The sequence below is a fragment of the Amphibalanus amphitrite genome, unplaced genomic scaffold, assembly GCF_019059575.1.
Source record: "Amphibalanus amphitrite isolate SeventyFive unplaced genomic scaffold, NRLGWU_Aamphi_draft 000974F_arrow, whole genome shotgun sequence".
Lineage (NCBI taxonomy): Eukaryota > Metazoa > Arthropoda > Thecostraca > Balanomorpha > Balanidae > Amphibalanus > Amphibalanus amphitrite.
Window position 1 is genome coordinate 189,135 of NW_024882468.1, and position 26,473 is coordinate 215,607.

General features: G+C 48.7%; 1 protein-coding gene and 1 long non-coding RNA gene across 2 annotated transcripts; one reads left to right on the forward strand and one right to left on the reverse strand.

The window, feature by feature from the left end:
• LOC122368774 lies at positions 1–25,743 on the reverse strand. The gene is made up of 4 exons (XM_043343016.1): positions 25,611–25,743; positions 23,721–23,789; positions 21,133–21,173; positions 1–653 (listed from the first exon to the last, which is right to left on the reverse strand). The coding sequence occupies exons 2-4, from the start codon at positions 23,773–23,775 to the stop codon at positions 264–266; spliced, it is 486 nt and encodes a 161-aa protein (XP_043198951.1). The 5' UTR covers positions 23,776–23,789; positions 25,611–25,743; the 3' UTR covers positions 1–263.
• LOC122368775 lies at positions 7,155–14,617 on the forward strand. Its single transcript, XR_006254296.1, has 2 exons — positions 7,155–7,323; positions 13,474–14,617. It is a non-coding gene; the product is annotated as an uncharacterized LOC122368775 (long non-coding RNA).
• Positions 25,744–26,473: the final 730 nt, after the last annotated feature.

The window sequence follows — 26,473 nt, forward strand, 5'->3', positions numbered from 1 at the left end:
TGCGATGTATAATGTATATTTATTTCCAAAACAAAATGTATAGCCGTCAAAAAGCTATCGACCGAAATGGATAGATAGACAACCCAACCGACACAAGGACAGACAAACACTCACCGATCGAAAATACACCTTTTCGCGTTGCGGAGCACGCGGGTCACTCTAGTTTCAACTACTGCAGTAGTCTGCACTACCAAAGTCGTTGTTATTGAAATTTCCAAATGCGCCTGCGACACAACCTGTGTACATATGTAGATGTTATTGCTCTACTCCTCTGCCGCAATCTGACACACAAACGCCAAGGGTGAATCAAAACAACCAAACGTTTCCAGTTTCCCCTGGTTTCTAAACAGTGCCACACAAGGGCTGGTGTTAGGATCGGGTCCTGCGGTGCCTTCTAGTTCCTGCGGAGCTGTTATAGTAGTCCCATCCGGATCTTCGGCCTCGAACCTGTCCCCTCTGTTCTCAAATCCGGTGGCCACACGGGTCTGGTCGACTGCGACATCCAGTAGGCACTGCAGCTGTTCTTCTGTGGTGGGAATAGGTAGAAACTGGCCGTCTCCCGTGCATTGTGTAGTGAAATCGTCCCCAGTCGTGAAGGTATCTTGGTAGCAGGCGCCGTCACACTCGGAGTAGAGATCCGGGCAGCTCACTTCCTAGAACAAGTGAAAAAGCAAATGAATTAGCAATACTCATATATAGGTGAATACGAACCAGTCAAACGCCTTTTGGGGGCGACTAACGGAGCGAGCGAGAGGGTGGGTCTTGCACGTGCGAAATTTCGAGGGGGTACCTCCAACTGACTTGTGCACGGCACCCTACTAACCGGTCTCTAGCGATGTGCCAAATTTGAGCACAATCGGCCCAGCCGTTCTCGAGATTTGGAAGTGGCACCCTGCACGTGCGCACGTGAGAATTGGTCCTTACTGACTTGTGCACGACACCCTTCTAACTGGTCCCTAACCGTGTATATACCTACCAAATTTGAGCGCCATCGGTCCAGCCGTTCTCGAGATCTGGAAACGACCCCTGCATATGCGCACGTGCAGCATCACGTGCACTATGCACGTGCACTATACCTATGCACGTGGCACGTGCATAAGGGGTCACCCACGTGCATCGGGAATAGTTCAATACTTGGTAAAAGGAATGAAGCTATCCTAGAAAAACTACCGCAAAAATCGGTCTACCACAAAAACTACCGCGAAAATCGGTCAAGTGGTTGCTGAAATATACCTAAGCCTCGCAAAAGCGTCCGCCCGGCCGGGCCGCTCATACTCAGAAATTTCCGTTAACCCGCGCCCCACTGGGGTCTGCGTATAACACGCCCTACTGGGGGGGGGGGGCTATTCATAGCCCCCCCTCCTAACTCCGAAACTACTGGGCCGATCGTCAAAATTCAAACGGCGTCTGATAGCCCCGGAAAAATTGTCGAGCGAAACCTAATTTCATTGACCTCGAGGTCACCGATGACGTCACAGGTCACGTCAAAGTAAAAATTATTAGCATTTTGCTTGTTCACGTTTTGGGCTCTGGCCGCCGTCTTACGAGTCAGATCAGGCTCATTTTTGGATCACACACTCGTGAACAGATGCTTTAGATACCCCGAGGGTACCAAACTTGTACTTTGATTTTCAGGTCAAGGTCAGGTCATCACAGGTCACGAAAATATTATATCATGCGTCGGTCACGTGACACATGTTTTATGGTCCATTTAGGCCAGAGATTTCGAATGTGATGTCGTCTGTGTTATTCGAGGTCATTTTGAGTCGAATTTAGCTTAGGTCAGGTCACTTTCAGTTCAAAAAAGGTCAAATTTTGAAGTTAAAATTTTTCAACAAAAAAGGTGTCTATTGGATGCAGTTTGAGCTCAGAAACACGATGGTGCTATTTATATTGGCGTACGATGTCAAATACGTGCTGAAAAATTGATTTGAAAAATTAATAATTGTGAATTTTTTGCAATAATGCGTAAAACTTGGCCATTTGTTAAGATATTTAGCTAAAACTTGCTAGAGTTAGTCATAATAATGCGTTCTATCACATATATTCCGGTTTTTTCGAAAAGTAAAAAACTTTTTGAAAAAATGTAAAAATATAAATTTTGGATTTTATTATATCAATTTTTCGAAATTTTCAAAATTTCGAAAATCCGAGATAGCAGTTTGATAGCGCAGTCTATTCTGAGTCCTCTCATGCAAAGAAATTGGATCTAGCTTAAAAACTGAGCTCTTGGAAGCGATTGCCGTGGTTCAATGTTTTGCGTCGAAATCGGCCGAACATGACGTCACTCTGACGTCATTTCCGGCCGACCTATGGTAGCTACGAAGTTAAAATTTTGACACAAGGTGTCAAATTGATGCAGCCGAAGGTACTAAAAGTTTGGCGTCGATACGTCGAGCGGTTTGGAAGTTATTGCAGTAAAACGGGAGGGGGGGCTATAAATAGCCCCCCCCAGTGGGGCGCGGGTTAACCCGCGCCGTGCTGGGGGGGGCGTTTTTACGCCCCCCCCCCCCCTCAGGTTTTTCGCGAATATCTAAAAAACGGCGGCGCGCAGCGCCGCCGTTTTTGGTACACGTGTTCCTACATCATTTCCGCACATGTTGTGAAAATTTCAGACCTAGGCCGTTCAAGGTCAGGTCACCAGGTCACGTCAAGTGACCTTACCTCAGAAAAAGTTCAAAGGCTCGCTATAGCTACAACGACTGAACGATCACTTTGAAACTTTCAGCGATTGATATGAGTAACAGTATGTATAAAATGTATATCTCGGATTTTTGATATCTGTGACCTAAGGTCAGGTCAATTTTGCGACCTCTCCATTATAAGTCAATGGGAGAAAATTGAAATGCGCCTCTTTTGGACGAATATCATTCAAAACGCTCTCAAACATCGGTTCATAGGTAAACATGACACACTGAATAGGAAAAATGCACCTGTGACCCCTCTGTGTGCCCCTGAGGTCATCTCAGGTCATGAACGGTCGCCAGCAGTTTTTTGGCTATAACTTTTGATAGAGACGTGCTAGAGCGGTGAAAACACGTCAGATGTGTTCAGCTCGACGATACGGATCGACTGATATGCAACATGACCCTTTTCGGTCAGGTCATGACCTTGACCTGAGGTCAAATTTTCAAAATGACCTTTCAAGGTCAACGAATAGTTCATTCGACGCGTCTCGACGAGAGGAACACGATGCTGGCAAAAGTAATGTCATGGCGCTTATGAGTCAAAAGTTATTGACGAAAAAACGTTTTTCGTAAAAACGGCTATTTTTGGAGTTTTTGCCCTCTGGAGGCTAAACCGTTGACCTGAGGTCAAATCTGAGAACATTACTCAGAAAGGTCTGTAAAAGGGCTATCGAATGCGCTTTTCCGCGGCGCTGTAGCTCTATCGGTTCCCGAGATAGCCGTTGGCAGTTTTCAAAATGTTGAAATAGTCAACATTTTACCTTTGGTGACCTCTGGTGACCTGACCTTTGACCTGACCCAAAAAATGACCGAAGTGTTTTCGTCCTTATTTTTGACGCTCTTTCGATTGCCGCTTACCGCGTGTCGCTACGTGGCCCAGGAGCCGAGTTAGACGGGGGGGCGTGAAAACGCCCCCCCCCCCCCCAGCACTCGGCGGAAAGTTCAGGCCACCAGCACGGCGCGGGTTAACCCGCGCCCTGATGGGGTCTGCCGAGCAACGCGGTCTGATGGGGGGGGGGGCATTTTGTTCCCCCCCCCTAAGATCTCGAGAACCACGCAACATAACGACAAGCGGCAAACGGCGTTGGATAGCCCCAACGGGGAACTACCTTGTGAGCCAATTTCATTGATCTCGGTCAAACCGATGACGTCACAGGTCAGGTCAAAGGTCGAAAATTTCACCGTTTACAGGCATTTCAAGAAATGCGGAGTAAAATGCATTTCATTGAAGATCATCGATGGGGAAATGTTCGTCAAATACATATTTTGCTATTTCAGGTCACTGATACCAGGTCAGGTCACTGAAGGCAGGGGCGTCGCCACGGATTTTTGAGTGGGGGGTCGGGTTTCCGGCCTTCATCTTGATGGGTACCTAGGTGTGTTTTTAGCCACACTCCCGGTTTTTTTCGTGTGTTGAGAAAAACCTCGGCGCGCAGCGCCACGAAAGGAGCGGTATATCTTATTGTACACCACTTTTGCATCGTGCATAAAAATCAAGCATAGGTCACCTGAGGTCAGGTCACAATGTCATGTCAAGTTTAGTTTTAATGCCTCTAAAAACTGCAATTTTGTCATTCCTATAGATTATCTCCTATAAGTCTGAAGTTTGGTGTAATGAATGAGATTATAAGTGCCAACAGTTCATGAATCTGGGATTTTACATCTGAGAAGAGAAGTCAGGTCAAATATGTGACCTCACCAATCATGATAAGATATGGGAAAAAGTACGAATGCCCTCTGCTTTGAACGAATATGCTAAAAACGCTAGATACTTTTGTGCACTGCTCATTTTAGAGACAAGGTGCAGCTAATGACCAGTGGTGACTTGAATGGTCAGTCATTAGGTCATCAAAGGTCTCTAACACATTTTAAACGACAACTTTTGAGGAAGACGCTGTAGAGCGATGACAGCACCTGAAGTGTGTTCAGCTCAGCAACACATATCGATCTATATGCAGCAGGTTGTTTTCCGGTCAGGACATGACCTTTACCTGATGCTAAGTTTTCTAGTTAAGTTTTTTAGTTCAAATTGTAAGCCATGCGACGTGTTTCGACGAAACAAACACGATGGTGATAACATGAATATCATACACATTCACTGAATCCTAGGCTGTTACAGAACAAAAGTTTCGGGAAAATCCGTCCGTTTAGCTGTTTGGCCTCTGTGGTACACAAGCCATAGATCCAAAGTCATATCTGAGGCAAGGTTGGCGAAAGAGCTTTAATAAAAGCTATCGTATACGCTTTCTGTGTCGCTGTAGCTCTTATTCGTGTTTTACGGGTCGCTAAGGTAAAACGTTTACCAACGTAACGCTAAGGTATGCTTTCGGCCCCTGATCGAGGTAGAGCTTCGCGGAAAAGCGAGGATGCTGCCCGTGATGAGAGAAAGCTGATGATGCCCAATTTTAACCCTCGCCCGTATTGGTGTTTTTCCAGCCGCGAACGTATAAGGGGGGGGGGTCCATTGGACCCCCCCTTGCCGTTTCGCCCCTGATCGAGCTAGAGCTTCGCGGAAAAAACGAGCGTGTTGCCCTTGACAAGAGGAAGCCGATGATACCCAATTTTAAGGTCCTAGGTCATCGGTTGACCTTGCAGGGCAGGTCAATGACCCAAAAGTCGGGAAAATCGGGACCTGTCAGAACGTCGTAAAATGTGGCTACTATGGGGTTTTTCGGGGTGCTGATCACGAATATCATGCTAGTTTTGATCACAGATGATGTCTTCATGCATTTAGGCCAGGTCGGGTCAGGTCAGGTCAGGTCAATCAGTAGGGGTCCTGCCGGGTATTCGTAGTAGGTGTCAACCGGCTCTGACAGCTTCGTAACATGTTACGAAGGCACCAAAACTACTTCGTAAATGTTCGTTCATATGGTTGCTTTATTCGCATTCAGCTCCAAAAACGCCTAGAAACATGTAAAACTCGAAAAAGTGAACCGAGGTCATCAAAGGTCAATGACCTGACCTGACCTGGTCTTGGCCGGGTCAATTTAGGTCAACGCCCAAAAGCAGAAACATCTGGCCTGATAGAACTTTTTGAGCCGTAGCTGTTATCGGGGTCCGAGTACGAGTTCGATGTTCGTTTTGAACATACAGAGTGATTTTTTATACAGGGCAAAAAGTAAAGAGCAATGGCGGTACCAGAAAACAGATCAACTGACAGCAAATGTATATCTTTGTAAAAAAACACATTCTGACATTTCATTTGCACACACCAACTTTGAGTTTGAGCTCCGTTTAGGCTTACAGAACGTGCTCGAAGTGAGCACAGTTTTAATGCACGCAAGCCTGGAGTAATTGGCGATTTTGGGGAAAACATTTTGTTTTGCGCCATTTTCACGAAACTTCACAACAGAATGAGTCCCAAGAAGTCTTTAAAAGGTCCTGAAAACAAAATGACAAACAATTTCCTTTCACATGGATATACTTTTTTGGCGTTTGTTATACGTTTTGGTATCTCTAGGCTTAAAAACTTTTTGCCCTGTAAAAAATCACCCTGTAGATGATGTCGATGACTCCATGCATTTGGGAGCATACTAAAAAGCATACTCACCCCCCCTGTTCTGACGAGTGGGGGGTCGCGACCCCCGCGACCCCCGCGACCCCCCCCCCCCCCGTCGGAGACGCCCCTGACTGAGGGTCACAAATTAAAAATATCATGTGATGCATGTTTTATGGTCCATTTTATATGCCAAATGCGATTATGTGGGACAGGCAGCCCTTGGGGTCAATTGGAATTATGTTTTGGTGAAGGTCAGGTCAAGGTCAGGTCAAGGTCAGGTCAAATTAGGTCAAATTTCAAAGTTAGTATTTTTGCTTAAAATGGGTATCGATTCGATGCAGCTCGTCACGGGGAGTTCAATGGTGGTCTCTTGCGCTACGTGGTCTAGAATTGCTAAAAATTAAGTTCAAAAATTTGACGTCATCAATTTTTAAGTTTTTTAGCTATAACGTGGCCAAAAAAAGAGGTATCGATCTAAAATTTGGTATGTGTATCGAAAAGCGCAGGGACTATCACATACATTTCGGGTTTTTTGAAATTCGAAAAAATGGATTTTTTTTAGTTTTTCTAAAAAAAAAATCATTTTTTATTTCGGGGGGCTAAAATCCCAAAGTTGCGAAAATCCGAGATACCAGTTTTGTAGCGCCGTCTTTTCCCTACATAACCACATAAAGAACTTTAAAATTGCTTGTGACGAGCGAAGCGGATATTCTCGGTGGCACGTTGATCGTGTGGCGCCACCTGCGTACCAACCCGAGTGCGACTGCGGGAGAGTGCCGCCGTATGACGCTAGATGGCGTGGGTGCTCTGTCTGGTGGCGCCGACGACTGAGACCGAAACTGAAAGTGTCATGCTATCAGCTGGATTTTCATGCAACCAGCTGATCGTTCGAAGGCAGAAGGGTGTGGTTGGAAAAATACCGGCATGGTCTTTGTCTGAGCCTTTTCTGTGACGGTCGGGCTTACTTTGGTAAGGAGTTTGAGTTGTTAAAATGCTATGAGTCGTGTGAATTTGAGTTTTCTTGCCCTATTGATGTGATTGGCGTTATTTAATTAGGATTTTCTTTGTTTCTCAGAAACCTACATGTCAAGTTGAAGGCGTCTGAGCGATACTTCGTCTACACTGACTACCAACGTTGTACCGCAATATATATCCACGCCAATTTCCAATATGTAGTGTTATCAATTCCCCACCGTTGCGGTGACAGTTTCAAAGTACCCATGATTGAATTTGCCTTAACCTGTGCCTCACCTGTGCCCTTGACCATGACCTCTGTTGAATTTTAACCTGTGCCCTTGAACTTCACCCTGCTTCTGACCTGTACTACTGTTTGACCTGTGCCTTTATTGTGATGAATGCTGCTGGCATTCGTCTGTGCCGTGACCTATGTCCATTTGTCTGAGCCTCTGACCTGACACTTGCCCATGAATAATTGTCGGTTGAAGTTGCGTCTCGAGGAGGAAACCTGTCTGAAGATTGTGTAGACACCACTGCTTCTAATTGTTAAGCTCTTCCTGGTTTGAGCAGTGTGACAGAGTCATGTCTGTTCATGAGGCTAAGCAGAGGCGGGCTCGGCAACTTGGTACGCTGACGAGATTCCGCAGGCAGGCTTTTGTGCTGATTGATAGTAGGGGTAGCCGTACTCGCCTGGCATCCATACTTACTGAGTTGGGAAATGCACTTGGCAAGTTACAGGAAGTGAATGATGAATATGCCGCCCTCCTTCCAACTGAGGAAGAAAAGGAGGAAGCTGAGCAATACTTTGTCAGTGCAGAGAGCCAGTATGAAGAGGCTGTCAAACGAATTGAAGAGTACTTGAAGTCAAGAAAGAGTGAGCCCCCATCAGTGGTGTCTGTACAAGGATCTCAGGCCTCGGGAGGCTCAGATGCATCCAGATCAGCAGAAATTGAACTGAAGGTGAAACAGTTGGAGAAGTCTCAACTGCAGCACCGTCTGGAGCAGGAAAAGGAGTTGCAGGAGTTGGCAAGACGTCAAAAACTCCAAGAGGCTCAGGATGCAGAAGCTGCTGCAGAACTCAGGGCAAAGTTGGCTAAAGCTGATGAGCTGAACTGGGACAGGAGGAGTGATTTTGGTGGAGAATTTGCCTGTGAAAATGCTCACCAGTTTCAGCATGATACTTCAAGACCAGCGGACATCCCTCGTGTCAGTCTTGAAACTGCACCTGTTGACAGAGTTGCCCAAGACTCGTCTCCCTCAGCATCTCTTTTCAGTCACAGTCTGCCACGCATCACTCTTCCAAAGTTTGGTGGCGAGCCATCTGAATGGTCAAGATGGTGGGCTCTCTTCAGGACTTTAGTGCACAATCAGCCTTCACTAACTTCAACCGAGAAGATGGTGCACTTGCAGGCATCAGTTGTTGGTAGAGCACAGGACACAATCAGTGGGATGCTGTATGATGGTCAGCTGTATGATGAAGCACTAAAGGCTCTTGAGGACAGATTTGGAAGGAAGGAGGATGTTGTGCATGCTCACCTACAGGATATATTTTCCTGTCCGGCACCAACCTACCTGGATCCAGTCGGGCTGGAACGCTTACATTCCTCTGTTCACTGCGCGGTCACAATGTTTCAGGCTCTAGGCTATGAAGGGGATCTCAACAGCTTTGAGAACTTGCGCAGAGTCGTACAGAAATTACCGCAAGAGATGAAGCGTATGTGGGGAGAACACATTCTGGATCTGGAAACCAAACCAACACTTGTTGACTTTGATGTGTGGATGCAAAGACAAGTTAGGATTGCACTCAACTATGCCGCAGTGGAACCGCCTTCTTCCAAGAAGAGGCAAGAGAAGACAACGCACAGAGGATCTACCACCATACAGAGAGCTACTCTGGCCACAGGGACCAGCCAGCATCATGCTACCACCCAATCTCAGCCAGCATCAGCCAGCATCAGCATCAGCCAGCACCGTACCTGTGCCTGCTGTTCGCAGCCTCATGACCTGGTGGACTGCATGGACTTCCGCCGCCTGCATGTCAACGAGAGGGCCCAGCTAATCAGCAAATCGGGTTCCTGCTTCTTCTGTTTGAGGAGAGGTCACAGGGTGAGGAACTGCCGCCAAGCGAAGCCGTGCGGAACAGATGGATGTCGGCTCCGCCATCATCAGCTGCTGCATGGGAGTCAGAGGGTTGGTATCAGGGCTCCAGTGTCAACGACAGTGGCCGCACAGCCAGATGCTGGTCGAGTAGTCGCTGCGTCAGCTGTCGGTACAGGAAGGAAAACGCTTCTGCAGGTGGTGCCCGTCACCATCCTGGGTCCTCACGGGTCCATGGAGGTATGCGCTCTGCTGGATCCTGGTTCCCAGACCACTCTGGTGTGTGAACGTGTCTTGGAGGATCTTGGACTACAGGGAGTGGAGCAGAGCCTCAGACTGCAGAACGTTGAAGGGTCCGGACCTCTGCAGAAGTCGAAGAAGACCCAGTTAGAGCTGTGCGCAACAAGCGGCAGCTGCACAAGAGTCTTGGTCCCCGAGGCGTTCTCAGTCAAGGATATCAATGTCACTATTCCACAGGTACGGCAGGAAGCTAACTGGAGACATCTTCAGGGCCTACCACTCCATGACTGCACGGGGAGGAAAGTTGAGCTACTGCTCGGAGCGAATGTGATCGAGGCTGTGCTGCAGCTGGAGATCAGGACTGGGAATCCTGGAGACCCAGTAGCTATCCGAACGACATTCGGATGGACTCTCACTGGCTCAGTGGCTGAAGCAGAGGTGGACAGCCTGAGGAGTGTGATGTTTGTCCGTCCCATGACTGAGGAGAGTTTGTTGTGCACCAAGTTACAGGACTGGTGGGAAACGGAATCATTTGGGTGCAGGTATGAGGGGCAGCCATCCAGATCCCAGGAGGACGCCCGTGCCCTGGAGATGTTGAAGAGGACCAAAAAGACTCCAGATGGTCATTATGAAGTGGAGTTGCTGTGGAAAGACCCGGAACCCAAGATGCCAGACAACAGAGTCATGGCAGAGAGACGTCTGCTGTCGTTGGAAAAGAACCTGTTGAGAAACCCTGACAAGGCTGAAGCCTATGACCAAGCACTAATGAGCTACGTCACCAAAGGTCACGCGCGGAAGTTATCGTCGGCAGAGGTGGCTCAGCCAACGCCAAAGAGATGGTTGCTACCTCACCATGCAGTGGTGAGTCCAAATAAGTCGAAGATCCGCGTGGTTTTTGATGCGGCCGCTCAGTATGGAGGCACTTCTCTGAACGATGCTCTCATGACAGGGCCAGATCTGCTTCAAAATCTGGTGGGTGTCCTGCTTCGGTTCAGGGAGGAGAGAGTGGCGCTGGTCGCTGACGTGGAGCTTATGTTCCATCAGGTGCGAGTGCGACCAGAAGACCAGCCGGCGCTGAGTTTTTTGTGGCGGAACGTGGACCAGAGGAGACCCCCCGAGGTTTACCAGATGCTTGTGGTGATTTTCGGAGCTAAATGCAGTCCCGCTCTGGCCAACCATGCTCTCCAGAAGACAGCTGAAGACCACCAAGAAGACACGATCGAGTCACGAGCCGCAGCAGAGGTCGTGAAGAAGAACTTCTACATGGATGATTTGCTGGTGTCAGTGAAAGACGTTGAAGTTGCCAAGCTCATGCAGAAGCAGGTAACTGAACTCGTCGCCAAGGGCGGCTTCCGCCTGGTGAAGTGGAACAGCAGCAATATGGAGGTTTTGAGCGAGATCCCCAGAGATGAGAGGAGCGCTGCAAGACAAGACCAAACATGCCTCGGACCAAGTGATACTCAGCGTGCCCTGGGGTGTGTTTGGAAACCAGCTTGTGACGTCTTGGGAGTTCAAGTGACGAAGACTGAGGTGCAGAACACCAAGCGCGGGGTCCTGAGGAAGCTTTCAATGATCTTTGACCCCCTGGGGGTGGTTTCTCCCTTTGTCTTGAAGGCGAAGGTGCTCGTTCAGCAGCTCTGGATGCGGAAGCACGACTGGGACCAGCAACTGAGTGGAGACATGCTCACAGCCTGGCAAGGCTGGCTCCAGGAAATGCCTCTCCTGGGAGACATCGAGATTCCCCGGTGCTACAAAGTCGAGTTTCCGCAGGACACGGAAGTCGTGCATCGAGAACTACATATCTTCTGCGACGCGTCCGAGCTGGCCTTTGGCGCGGTAGCATATCTCAGGATGTCTTGCACGAGAGGTGAGCACTTCACAGCGTTTGTGATGTCGCGGACCCGGCTTGCTCCTCTGAAGCAGTTGACTATAGTCAGGCTGGAACTGCAGGCAGCCGTACTTGGAGTGAGACTGGCGAACTTTGTAAAGAAGGAGCTGTCCTGTCATCTCGACGAGACCTTTCTATGGACTGACAGCACTGTGGTGCTGAGTTTTCTGCAAAATGAAAGTAGGCGTTTTCACACCTTTGTCTCCAACAGGATCTCGGAGATACAGGAGTCTTCCGAGATAGGTCAGTGGCACCACGTTCCCAGCGACCTGAACCCAGCGGACGTGTGCTCACGCGGCGCGTCAGGACCAGAGCTCGAGAAATGTGACCTGTGGTGGAAAGGACCAGCGTTCCTGACGCGAGATCAGGTGGAATGGCCAGCTGAAGAAGTGAAGTCAACACTAGAGGCAAGCGGACCAGAAGTCAAAGCGACACAGAAGGCGGTCTTCACAGCCAGTATCGCCGAACAACACCTTCTAGACCCTTCCCGCTTCTCATCCTGGTCGAAGTATAAGCGTGTGGTCGCTTGGATCATCCGCTTCAGCAGGAATGCGAGGGGCCGGAAGGACAGCGGTCAGCGAGCGGGAGGTCCTCTCACTGCTCCCGAGATCGAAGCTGCAGAAGAGTTCATCTTGAAGGAGTCTCAAGACGTTGTGTACAACGAGGAGAAGAAGCTGATCGTCAGCGGAGGCCGTCTGCCTGCCGGCAGCTCCCTACAACACCTGTCTCCGTTCGTCGATAAGCGGGGACTGATGCGTGCTAGAGGACGCCTTCTCCATGCGCCTCTTCCTGAGTCGTCCCGACATCCCATCCTAGTCGGTGAGAATGATATCATACGCTTGATCATCTCTGATGCCCACCGACGTGTCCTACATTCAGGAATAGAGCAGACTCTCAGTGAGATACGTCTCAGCTACTGGATCGCCAAAGCGAGATCGGCGGTGAGGAAGAACATCTACCGCTGTGCCTTCTGCAGGAACAGGAGAGCTCAACCTAGAGCTCCGATCATGGCGGATCTTCCCGAAAGCAGATTCGATACTTCCAGACCATTCGCTTGCGTCGGTATCGACTATTTGGGACCACTGACGGTCAAGAAGTTCCGGAAAAGCGAGAAGCGATACGTGCTTCTCGTCACTTGTCTTGCGACCAGAGCGCTACACCTAGAACTCGCTGCGTCACTGGACACAGATGACTTTCTGATGGCGCTCAGAAGATTCATCGCCCGCCGAGGACGACCAAGACTGATCCTGTCCGATAACGGGACGAACCTGGTCGCTGGCGAGAAGGAGCTGGAAGCTTGTCTGGAACATTGGAATCAGTCACAGATCGTGGATGAGCTGACTCAGAGGCGCATTGAGTGGCGCTTCAACCCACCCACGGCCAGCCACATGGGCGGTGTGTGGGAGCGCTTGGTAGCTTCCGTTAAACGGTCGCTGCGCGTGGTGCTAGGGAATCAGTGCGTAGCCGAGGATGTACTGCACACCGTCCTACTGGAAGTCGAGTTTCTATTGAACAGTCGGCCCCTGACGTACGTTAGCTCTGCTATCGACGATGCTGAACCACTAACCCCGAACCATTTCATTTTGGGCTATCCTCAAGCTGCCCTGCCGCCTGGAAAGTTTTCAGACAGCGACACGTGTGGACGCGGAAAATGGCGACAGTCTCAAGCTCTGTCTAACCAGCTGTGGCAGCGGTGGCGCAAAGAATACCTGCCTCTTCTCATCGAACGGAAGAAGTGGATGCAGAAGACACGTGATTTGAAAGTTGGAGACGTGGTATTGATGGTGGAGCAAAACTCTCCGCGCGGCTACTGGCCGCTAGCAAGAGTGACAGAAGTTATGCCGGGTGCAGACGGAACCATTCGAGCAGTGAAAGTTCGCACTGCCACGGGAGGAATCTACCTACGACCCTCCAACAGGATCTGCTTCTTGGAGAGCTGTGTCTGATGCAAGCAGACGAGTCGAGGGCGGTGTAATGTGTGCAGTGTCATTGGCTTTATCCTGTGTCTTTGAATGTCCTGTGTCATTGACTATCCTGCGCTAGTGATTATGTACTGCATCCGCTTCCTTAGATCTGTCCTATTTAGGATCCTGTGTTCCTTACAGAGTCGTGGACCGTTCCTATTGACCGGCGACGGGCTGCGGCTACACTACCGGATCTGGCGGGGGTCGACGAAGATGTTCGGCGGCTTCGTTGGTGGTGACTGACTGGTGTCCTCCGGCGGACCGTGGAGCTCCGACTGCAGCGTCTGCTACTTGGATTCGGGCGGACCGTGGCGCTCCGGCGCCGCCGGCGGGGCAGCGGCGGCGTGGCTGTCGCGTTGCTCGGTGGAGCGCGTGAGGACGGTCGCGCGTCGCATGACGCTCGTCTCCGGACTGCCGTACTGGGGCTGGATGAACTCCCGACTCGCTGGCGCAGAGCGGTGGCCAGTTGGACAGCGTAGTTGGAGCGGGCGGCGCGCGCGGTCGGGGCGGGCGACACCGTCCGGTGGAACAGACTGTGGAGCTATGCTCTGGGACGGAGCTCAGGGACGTCCGGTATGAGCTAGTGCCGGATGGGTCTAGCTGGCCTCAGTTCCTGCTATCGGCTGTCAGCGTGGTCGAATTGTGCTCAGTGCGAAACAGCGGTGCCCGTGCGCGTTAACATAGCTGGCAAGGCTGCACTACCCAGCGCTGACAGGGGTATTTCGGACGCATATGTGATGACAGTGCTAGAATAGTCCGTGGGGCTCGTCTCAGTGTCTCATGTCAGCGTTTGGGGGGTGGAGGATGTGACGAGCGAAGCGGATATTCTCGGTGGCACGTTGATCGTGTGGCGCCACCTGCGTACCAACCCGAGTGCGACTGCGGGAGAGTGCCGCCGTATGACGCTAGATGGCGTGGGTGCTCTGTCTGGTGGCGCCGACGACTGAGACCGAAACTGAAAGTGTCATGCTATCAGCTGGATTTTCATGCAACCAGCTGATCGTTCGAAGGCAGAAGGGTGTGGTTGGAAAAATACCGGCATGGTCTTTGTCTGAGCCTTTTCTGTGACGGTCGGGCTTACTTTGGTAAGGAGTTTGAGTTGTTAAAATGCTATGAGTCGTGTGAATTTGAGTTTTCTTGCCCTATTGATGTGATTGGCGTTATTTAATTAGGATTTTCTTTGTTTCTCAGAAACCTACATGTCAAGTTGAAGGCGTCTGAGCGATACTTCGTCTACACTGACTACCAACGTTGTACCGCAATATATATCCACGCCAATTTCCAATATGTAGTGTTATCAATTCCCCACCGTTGCGGTGACATTGCTTGTCTTGTTAATTGTAGAATAGGTGAGCGTTTTAAGATGCCATGTTTTTTTGCTCATTTTTACTCGAACATGACCTCAGTTTGACCTCAATAACTCCTGACCCGAAGTGACCTGTGACTTGACATTTTGTGTGAAGGTGTCAAATTGATGCCCGGTAAGGTACCCAAAATTTGGTGGCACTGCGCGCCGCCGTTTTTTTCGCTATTCAAGAAAAATCACAGGGGGGCTAAAATGCCCCCCCCAATCAGGGCGCGGGTTAACCCGCGCCACAGTGGTGGTCTCAGCCAACTTCGCCCTAGTGGGGGGGGGGGGGGGCATATGAATTACCACCCACCTCTAACTCAAGAGGGCTAGAAAGACGCGGTAAAAAGCAGTCGATAGCTCTCAATGCGTACGTTTGGAAGTATCTCAGTCATTTTTCATCTTAGAGCAATATTGGGGTCACTGGCAAAGGTCAAAATTTGCCAAATGTCAGTATATATTTTTTTTTAGAAAACATGCAGTTATCTCAGGAACTATGATAGCTAGAAAAACGCATGGAAAAGCAATCGATAGCTTTTGAACTCTTCTTTTGATAAGATCGTCATTAAAATTGACCTCAGGCTAGCGGTTAATCCTCCATAGGTCAAATATTGTGAAAATAGAAGTTTTTGGATAAAGCTTTTTTCACGAATAGCTTTTGAACCAGCAAAGATGAAGAATTGGCAGTGAAGATGAAGTTTCTCTACTTCAGCCGCTTCGAAACATTATTTGTTTTTACCTAGAAAGGTCAAGGCCAAATTTTGACCTCAGGTCAAGGTCACGTGGTGACCCAAATAGGTCATGCTGCATATCATCGATGAGTCTCGACAAGACAAACACAATTAAGCCCCCCAGCGTTCTATCTCTTTCCAATCGGGAGTTATTGGCAAAAACTGTTTGTAGCCTCAGTGACAGTGAAAAGACGTTGCGAGACATCTGAAGACCGTGCAGAGGTTCACTTATGACCTCATAGGTCAGTGACCTGATCTGACCCGAAAATGCGGTTGGTGTCAAAAGATCTGGCTTGATTCAAAGGTCAGGTATGCCAAGCTTTAGCTCTCTATCGCCGGCGTGTTCGGAGCTATCGTTTAAAAAAAAAAAACTATGGAGGGGCGGCGCCCTCTCGGCCGGCGAGGGTTAAAGGGACCCTCCCACCTTAACATTAGATTTGAGTTGAGATAGCCAAAATGGGGTCCCTGGCTCACAATTACCGGTTTCGGCACTCACAACATCGAGAAATGCCTTAAATCGGAAATATTGAATTTCAAAATTGCAGCATTTTGATTCAGAGGGGCTAATGCATAGGAATACCCCTGTGACGTCAGCGCAGATATCTAACGAGTTTTAAATGTTTGACTAAAACGTTTTGTAGCACGCGGTGGTATATGCTGCTTTGCGCGCAACAAGTGCCGCACTATCAGCTGCCAAACTATTGCTTCCAAATAAAGTCGCTAGGAACAGCGGAGATCCCAAAAAGTAAACAAAAGTAAAAGTCTAATATCTTGAAAACCGCTGAATATTTTTCGGTAGAATTTGGTAAAGATATTCGTTTTCGCTCTTTCTGAACCGAGCGACATCACTTCCATGCCAATTCATAAACTTTTTTGAAGGTGGGAGGGTCCCTTTAAGGCCCTCAGAGACCCTATCCAATCGGGAGTTATTGGCAAAAACTGTTTGTAGCCTCAGTGACAGTGAGGACGTTGCGAGACATCTGAAGACCGTGCAGAGGTTCACTTATGACCTCATAGGTCAGTGACCTGATCTGACCCGAAAATGCGGTTGGTGTCAAAAGATCCGGCTTGATTCAAAGGTCATGTATGCCAAGCTTTAGCTCTCTATCGCCGGCGTGTTCGGAGCTATCGCTAAAAAAAACTATGAGGGGCGGCACCCCCTCGGCCGGCGAAGGAACCCGCGCCCCGTTGGGCTCTGCCGAGCAACGCGCCCCGTTGGGGGGGCCATTTTGGCCCCCCCCCTAAGATCTCGAGAACCACGCAACGTAGCGACAAGCGGCAAACGGTGTTGGATAGCCCTATCAGGGAACTACCTTGTGACCCAATTTTATTGACCTAGGTCAAACCGATGACGTCACAGGTCAGGTCAAAGGTCCAATTTTCACCGTTTACAGGCATTTCAAGAAATGCGTTGTAAAATCGAGTAAAATGCATTTCATTGAAAATCATCGATGGGGCAATGTTCTTCAAACACATATTTTGCTAGTTGAGGTCACTGATACCAGGTCAGGTCACTGAGGTCAGGTCACTGGGGGGTCACAATATGAAAGTGCCGTGTGATACATGTTTTATGGTCCATTTTACATGACAAATGCGATTATGTGGGTCAGGCAGCCTTTGGGGCCAGCTTAGGTCACGTTTTGGTCAAGGTCAGGTCAAGGTCAGGTCAAATAAGGTCAAATTTCAAAGTTGATATTTTTGCATAAAATGGGTATCGAATCGATGCAGCTCGTCACGGGGAGTTCAATGATGGTCTTTGTTTTGCCGTACGAGGTCTAGAATCGCTAAAAATTGAGTTCAAAAATTTGACGTCATCATTTTTGAACAGTTTTTTCGCTATAACTTGGCCAAAAAACGAGATATCGATCTGAAATTTGGTATGTATATAGAAAAGCGCAGGGACTATCACATATGTTCCGGTTTTTTCGAAATTCGGAAAAATTTTGGATTTTTTTAGTTTTTCTTAAAAAAATCAATTTTTTGAATTTTTTTTTGGTCAAAAACCCAAAATTTTGAAAATCCGAGATAGCAGTTTTGTAGCGCCGCTTTTTGTCTATTAGACCATATAAAGAACTTTGAAATTGCTTGATAACTGTAGATTTGGTGAGCGTTTCAAGATTGCATGTTTTTTGCTCATTTTTGCTCGAACATGACCTCAGTTTGACCTCAATAACTCCTGACCTAAGGTGACCTAAGACTTGAAATTTGGTGTGAAGGTGTCAAATTGATGCCCGGAAAGGTACTGAAAATTTGGCGGCGCTGCGCGCCGCCGTTTTCTTGCTATTCAGGAAAAACCACAGGGGGGGCCAAAATGGCCCCCCAACGGGGCGAGGGTTAAGGCCCTCAGAGACCAGTACAGGGCCTGCAAAGAGCAGTTTGAGACCTATAGATGCCGACTTGGGCCATCAGAGGCTAATGCGGGTTCTTACAGGCCAGCATGGGCCCTCAGAGGTCAGTGTGGGACCCTAAAATGCCGGCATGGGCCGGCGTTGGACTCCAGAGGCCAGAAGGCCCTCAAAAACCAAGATGGGCCTCTGAGGCCAGCATCAGTCTTCAGAATCCAGTGCAAGGCCCTAAGAGGCTAATGTGGGTCCTTACAGGCCAGCATGGGTCCTTAGAGGTCAGTGTGGGGCCGTAACAGACCGGCATGGGCCGGCGTTGGACCCCTAAGGCCAAGATGGACCCTCAGAGGCCGATGCGGACCCTTAGAGGCCGGCATCGGGTCTCCAGAATTCAGTGCGGGGCCCTCAGAGGCACCTAAAGGTTAGTCTTGGGACCCCAGAGACAGAAATGAGGCCACCAGAGGCCGGTGTGAGCCCCTCAGACGCCGGCTGGGCCCTTGAGGCCGGTTTAGGGGCCCTCAAATGCCAGTGGAGGACCCTCAGAGGTCAATGTGGGTTCTCAGTGGTCAATGTGGGCGCCTGACCGCCACTGAAGGGCCCTCCGAGATCAGTGTAGGACCATCAAAGACTGGTTTGGGAGCTGTTAATAGCTGGCGTGGGATTCTTGAGCCTCGTGAAAGCAGATCTGGTCAAGCGTTGATCGTTTGTATACGCATTCTCCTGCACCGTGCTAGTATTGTCTTATACCTTTTCAGTGCTCGCTGTTCCGCGCATCGTAATCAACAAAATGCTGCGGCACCAGGACTCACAGTCTTGTATTTGATATGGCTTTCTTCATTGAGCGAAGGAACATGCGGTCAATAGCGCTGTAGAAACAAAAGGGAATCTTCACCAAAGGGCAAGCTGAATAGTTGTTCTGAATAGAAAGTTCTGGTGTTTAGGGTACCGGGTGGTAGGTACAGACAGACACTTAAGTCAGCAAAAAGTGGGGGGGCAGTTAACATTGCTGCCCCCCCACCTCCGAAAGTGGGGGGCCATGCCCCCCCGGCCCCCCCCCCCCCCCTGTTCCTACGCCTATGGCTAAATTTGCCCGACACGGGTCCGGTCCCCGTTCAGTATCTCAGTAACCGTGGGTCCGATCGGCACGGGGAACACTCAACACAGTATCGTGTATGAGAATCGAACGGGCTATCGAATGGTGTGCGGTGCGGGGATGGCACGCGCCACGTGCACCCGTGAGGGCACTTATGCTTGAAAATTGACGTTTCGGACAGATTTTGGACTATTTTGGACCACCCGACTATTTTCGGGTGACTGTCAGACGGAGCCGGTTCAAACAACGCCTGTTGGCAAGAGAAATGTACCGCCTCTCATGGAGAAATTGTGAAAAGCTAATTTATCAAAAATAAGGTGGAACAAATCGCTGGAGAAAATGGTGTTTGTTCATGACTTAATTACACAGGTTTTGCTGCATAACCTGGTACGTTTGACGATTGGAAATGACATACAAAAGAGCATTCAATTTTGTCCAAGTTCCAATCATCGCTTTTGCATGACGAGCAACAATATTCTTAAAAATATAAATGTTTCAAACCTCTACATAGTAATTCATCGATGGCTCTCGATTTCTTAAAACCTAAGTCAACCTATGTTATAAAATACACTTGGCATGTTCTATAGTAGAACGCATGGTTATCACACACGAGCACCTCGATGCGATGGATATTTTTTCCTAAACCAAAATGCTTAGTCGTCAAAAGGCAATCGACCGAAATGGATACATAACCCACGGACACAAGACCAACCAAACGCCCACCAATCGAAAATACCCCTTATTCGCGTTGCGGGGCAAGCGGGTCACCCTAGCGGGCCCCATTCACCCGGGGGCCCTGGCCCCATCCACCCGCAGTCCGGGCCCCGTCCACCCGGGGCTCGGTACCCGTCCTCCCGGGGGCCCGGGCCCCATCCACCCGGGGGTCCGGGCCCCGTCCACCCGTGGCCCGTGGCCCGTACTCCCGGGGGCTCGGACCCTCTCCACCTGGGGCCCCAGGCCGACTCCTCACCCGTGGTGTCCCAGTAGGTACTTTTCGAAGCGGGCCCGTCCGATTAGATTAGGACCTCTCTCCGCTCTCTCTCTCTCTCTCTCTCTCTCTCTCTCTCTCTCTCTCTCTCTCTCTCTCTCTCTCTCTCTCTCTCTCTCTCTCTCTCTCTCTCTCTCTCTCTCTCTCTCTCTCTCTCTCTCTCTCTCTCTCTCTCTCTCTCTCTCTCTCTCTCTCTCTCTCTCTCTCTCTCTCTCTCTCTCTCTCTCCCCCCCTCTCTTTCTCGAGCGGGCCCCTGACAGAAATTTCGGGGGGGGTCAGCTGACCCTCTGACACCCCCCCCTGGCTGCACCACTGGGTGAGACGATAACGGTTAGCCACGTTTCACATCAATATTCGGCACAGAGTTGGGGCCGAGAATTAAGTGTACTTCTGAGCCATTTTTGACAATTAAAATGTAATCTGATTGCCATAAAACGGGCGCCATTGAATGCACCGATCAATTTTATGCTAATATCAACAAACGTAGGAAGCGTTTCGTAAAAATCGACTTTTCGATTAAATGGGCATTTTGAAACCGATCTGAGCCATAGTGCGCTGTAGCTCTATTGGCTCCCGAACTGTGCGTCGGCTTCTAGAAAATTGGCGACATTTGAACTGAAAATAGGCGAAATTTTTCCTTCAATGACGTCTGGTGACCTTGACCTGACCAAAAATTACGGAAGTGATTTCGTCATTTACGTATTTTTTACGCTCTTTCGAACGCCGCTTTCCGCGCATCGCTTTCCGCGCATCGCTTTCTGGCACCGGAGTCGAGCTTGAAGGGGTGTTCGAACACCCCCTAGCAGGGCATGAAAATCCAGGACCCCTAGCGGCCAACGGGGCGCGGGTTCAGTACAGGACATAAAGTGCAGGGCATAGAAATATAGGACATAAAAATACATACAGTACATAAGCTACGGAATATCAAAATACCGGGCATAAGAAAGGTGGCACGGTATGGTCAATGTTGATATTTGGGAAAGCAGCTGTAAACGAACGATCCTTTATTTGGCATACCTACTGGGTAATCCATGGCTATTTGAGGAATATTATTCCCGGATAAACAGTGTTCCTAACTAAGGGAAAATGCTACTTTCATCGCAAAGGAAAACATAACACCGCTTTCAAGCATCCTGGCTGCAGCGTGTAATAAACAACTAGAATTTGCAAATCTTGTTTTTATTTTAAAAATGTGTTGGGCTATAGACACTCCCGTAGCTTGAGCTGATGCCTCTCTAGTCTCTACATCCACCTATATGATAAAACGTGTCTAAAGTCACCTGCAATGCAATACGTACCACTTCCTCGGCATCCTCCGAACATATGTCCAGAGATTGACCTGAAACAGGGGCAAAAACGTGAAAACGTGCTTCCTAGACTAGAGATGTCAATCGGATACCAACTTTTTGGTATACCGATACCAAACCGATACCAACTTGGTATTTGGTATTTCAATCCTAATATGTTTGATATTTTGTTGGTATCATGAGCCCTCGCTAATGTTTAAGAGGGTAAGAAATCGGTAAATAGTTGGTATTTTCCTCATTTTCCCAAGTCGGTTTGGTTTCGGTATTTCTCCACGGTTATGGTTGGTATTTGGTTTGGTATCGGTATTCCGATTTTCCGTAATTGACATGACTATCCTAGCCCTCGCCCGCACATGGGGGAGGGTGGTTGCCACCCCCCCCCCCCCAGGCAGTCTTTCTGCTCTGCACTCAACATTTTTAGAGGTAGAAGGCTGATTTTTCGTATAGCTGCTCCTCTATCCTTTCTTGATGTTCACTGAAAATTTCAAGTTTCTGTGGCTTTTGGTTTCGGAGATATGACCTTGTTTTTCAGGTCATGTCATGACCCAAATGGCCAATTCTCAACATCTTGCGTTGGCTATGGGCCTTGTGAGCATTTGACATCTTGATTTCGGCCTTTTTTTGCCAGTCTTACCTCCCACCTATCATGGAACATGTTGTTCGACGATGTACAGATGTCAAGGTCAAGGTCAAGGTCAACCTAGGTTATCTAAGATAATTGCGTTTTATGCAAGCGGAATTTACTTTTTGTGAAGTTTTTTTTTTACTGCATTTTTGGTAAAAGCTTCTCAGATCATGATTTCATGTAATATGGACACATAAACAATCGGTACACGCACACATCAGTATACACACAGACACACTCAGACATCCAAACACATATAATTTACCTTGACCTAACTTGACCTGAAATGACCTCAGCAGCAAAAACCTGGTCGGATAGTGTGACAAAGAGGTTCTATCTGGCTTGGCACCAGAAAACGGCATCGTCATCGGTATATGATAACCAGCGCACTTGATATCCAACGGTGACCAAAAACAGCAACATTTTTTAGTTTGACCTGACCTGGAAGGTCAATGACTGACCTGAGAAGGTAAAACTGGGTATCATTGGATTCGTCTCTTCCCAAAGAATCTTTTTGGTCTTTACTGCTAAGCTCTATCTCCAACAGGAACGAAATGGCGCGGGGGGGGTGGCAACCACCCCCCCCCCCATGTGCGTTCTAGGATGGGAAAATGGCATGTGCGGGCGAGGGCTAGACCGATCCGGGTAAAATGAAATGTGAAGATTTGACACCAGTTTGGATGAAAATATGACGAGTTTTTTTTTCATAAATTGCTGAAAAGATGCATTGTCATTTAACCCGCTAGTTGCTGTGGGGGGGGGGGGGCGTTAAACGCCCCCACTTTTTTCGCCGGGCCATAGCATGTTGGGTACCTGTAGGGAATTGATTGAAGTTTATTGTGACAGTTAAAAAAAAATAGGTCGGACAATTTATGAGATATCGACGTTTTAGTGACGTCATGATTTCTGAGTTTTCGACCAAAAACGGCATATGTTCAAAAAACCATATAAAATCACAGAATAAACATACAGACATGCCGTAAACGCCATTAGACTGCCAATACCATGAACAATCAAATGACTATCTTCGATTATTGATTATCGCTCCGCATTTTCCAAAATCTTGAACTGAATCTTGGCAATTTCTCGTGACTACTTCACGACCATGACACATGCATTTCTTAAATTAAACTTTTTGAGCCAAACACGTACACATATGATAAAATGAATGCCACCATCGTGTTCTATGCCCCAAATTACCCATAAAACATGTGTCACAAGCTGCGAATATCAGTTTTGATTTTCGGGGATATGTGCCTACCCGGTTAACCTGACCTTGACCCTGAACTATGCTTGACTGACCCCTACATGGAGCTGACACTCTTGTAGGCCTTATATGATGGATAGTGCACCGTTTTGACAGAGTTTGTGACGAGAGGCGCCCATTGCGAAGTCCTGAAGTCCATGCTACTGAATGCCCGATTTCAGGTGTTTGACCTGACCTTGACCCGACCTGTGACCTCAAAATTCAACTTTAAAGTACTCATCTGAAGCGCCTCGTCGCGTTCTTTCGTTTGCCGCCTCGTGCGTTTCGCTGCGCCTATTGGTTGTCGAGTTATCGGCTGGGGGCGTTTAACGCCCCCCCCCCCCCCCAGCAAATGGTGGGTGACGAAATACCCCAGCAACTGCCGGGTTAATCGGAGTGTAGACTGACGAAATAACATGGGAGACATTGCAGCAGAAGATTGATCTGATACAGGCACATTAGCTGAAATGTTGATATTTTACAATCAAACATATTTTATATGACGAGGAGAGGTCATATACCTACCTACTTTCCATCTTCATCCATGCAATTAAAAATTTCAGTTTACATTCATTGATGCATCATTCAAAACAAAAGACGATGCATAAAAACAGTTGGATATTCAGACACATAGGTATCTTGGGTATATCTTACATATTATCCTTTACCTATTAAACGAATACTCTTTGTATGGTCAATGGTCATTACCTTTGGCCACTGTCGTAAACATTAGCATCACTGAGATGACGGTAATTTTCCTCATGGTGACACTGTACGCATGGGCGGCGCCACCGGGGGGGACGGGGGGGACAGGTCCCCCGCTATCGAAAGTTAGGGGGGTACAGTACCCCCCTATCGGCGAGGCCCGTTCAATAGTTGATATTAATGCATTATAGAGCTCTCCGTCGCATTTAATGCATCGTTGGTTAATCAAGGCAGGTTCTGAATAGAGATTGCTGTTGGGATGCATCGCAGGGGGTCCTGGCCATCTGCAAAAGGTGTGGAGCTGTGATGCCTGTAGTTATAAGGTGATCGGCAGGGCCTCGGGGATCGTGCCCCCTTTTTGGGGCGCCAGGCAGGGTTATTACTTATTACCTCCCCACCCCACTGCCAGACCCCATTGCCGATAAAACCAAGTTCACTGAAATTCCATAGATTTCCGTTACTATATGAAAATTTTCCATTCCTAATTAGTCAAATTCAAGCATGGCAGTTCTACCACAGGAACCATTTGAAATCTATGCCATTTAACCCCAGCACTTGTGGGGAGAAGTGTTCGGATAGATCACAGGCAGGACCAAAAAAGCACGCAGTAGCCCAAGACCTTATAATTGGATATAGCATCGGCTCCCTCTCGTCAAGGGGTTCGATAGCACTCGTTTTTTTTTTCTGCAAAACTAAGTTCGGTCGGCGGTCGAACGGCTGGGGGTCTAATCGAGCCCCCATCCCTCCCCTTCTTACGTCAGCGGCTGTGAAAATGCCATTACCAGCTGTTGAAACATGGCAGTTGCTTTTGCATGAGTGCACGAAAGGGTTTTAGGTCCGTGATACGTGAAAGGTTCTACATGAAAATTGAGATACACCAGCTTATCAAATTGTGCTCACTGTGGTGCGCTCGGTTTTACCTTGACTAGTCTTTGAATTCTGGGGTGAAGCAGACCAGTCAAGAAACCTGTTCCATAAGGAGAGCCACTAATGCTAAAGAGATGTGGGATGACGTTTCCAGAGACCTTCATTACCTCCCAAAGGGGTTGCCCCGCCATTTGCCAATCCCTGCTGTAGTTGTTACGATTGGAGGGTGAATATGAGAACGATGCAGGTCGTGCCAGCTCGATCATGACGAACACAATGGTGCCGACAGCACAGCTCTACTGCCATTTTTGACGAAGTTAATCAACAAGCACCGGAATCCTACCCTGGGGCATTTCACCTGCAGAGGTCGCCGGACCTGAGACCCTTTCACTCAATTTTTTTTCAACGGTGCATGCGCTTGTTTTTCCCGCGAAGCTCTTGGCAAGTAAAATCCATCAGAAAGTGTGATCAAATAACGGCTGGTGACCTTCCATGACCTAGCATGGCCTTTTGAGTGACCACCGATGACATGACCACTGACGGCTAGCCATTAGCTGCACCCTGCCCGTTGCATATGGATCAGGTGGTGATGTCATGATTCTGAAATTATATTGCAGTTTTGGCGCACTTGTCAGAGCAGAAGACATGACTATATGATGGTGAAGCCCTGAAGCTGACCAGACGTAAGATCGAAAATTTGAAAGTACGAAACGTAAGAACAGCTGGCACTGCTACTCATACCTAAGCAATTCGCAGCTTGTAGGAAACCAGCTTTGAGTTGGCAAGACTGCAAATTTTGATTTAGAGGCAAGGATGATTGAAAAGGTGATCGATCTTAGGTGTCCTAGGATAAGTTTGGAAACGGGATGCACCATTCGATGTGTTTTGGGCCTTGCCAAGTTTCGCGGCGTTACGTGCCTCGTTTTTTTTTTTTGCATACACGATCAGTATCTACTTTTGGGATTTTCGATTTTCGGTCCCCGTCCCCCCCTATCGAAAACCCGTGGCGCCGCCCCTGACTGTACGGGGACACTTCCTAATGACACCACCCGCCGGTGTCAATTTGCTAATACCAACTATATCGGTAAACTAAAGTCGCCTTAACTATCTTCTCTGGACGTCTATCCAAGGCAGCGCAGCGTCAGAATACACACTGGACAGCGGCGCTGAAGATCGCTCCTTATATACCAACTTTGAACGGGAGACTCGAGCTATGACGTCACTGGGGGGTCAGTGACGTCATCAGGGAACAGCTTGCTCTTCTAGGTTTATCGGTAGATCACCACACATCGCAACAGCTCGTTATGGCTGACATAGATAGACCCGGGAACAGGGGGGGGGCAGCGGGGGCGCTTGCCCCCCCCCCCAACTTTAGAGCCGAGGGGGCGGCGCCCCCTCAACATTGAGGCAGCGAGAAAAGATCTTTCCTCCCTTTTCCGGACTTTTTTCCTTCTTGTTTCCTTTACACATCTACACATCAGCACATGGCATTTTCCTTGCCATCTGAATGGTTTCTGCTGATACAGTAGGTATCGATTTGACAATATCTGCTATTGTCATCCCGCTTTGATTTGGGCCTGATATTGGCCATAAGTTTGGCAGGCTAGATTTTATACTGCACCAGCTTGAGTCAACTTTGAGAAATACATGACGTACAACGGTGGTAAAATCGTTGCTATTATAGGTATAACACAGTTTACCCGCTCCGGATGTGATGGAGGGGTGTGGGGCAATAAGTGCACTGACGTGGCGCCCTCGGAGGGCCGGTATGGGATTAAAGCTCAGCGACACTAAGGGCTTGTGTGGTGCCTTCGGTTATCGGTAGCACCCTCAGAATCACCGGCGTAGGGCCCTCAGAGCCGCCGGTAAGGGGCCTCTAGAGGCACTGG

Bases quoted from the DNA above. Each gene is read 5' to 3' on its own strand.
- LOC122368774 (XM_043343016.1), bottom strand. From the start codon at position 23,775: ATGAGGAAAATTACCGTCATCTCAGTGATGCTAATGTTTACGACAGTG. The intron at 21,174-23,720 runs GTAATGACCATT...CCCCTGTTTCAG, and splicing joins GTTTACGACAGTGGCCAAAG to GTCAATCTCTGGACATATGT. The intron at 654-21,132 runs GTACGTATTGCA...CACTTGTTCTAG, and splicing joins CGGAGGATGCCGAGGAAGTG to GAAGTGAGCTGCCCGGATCT.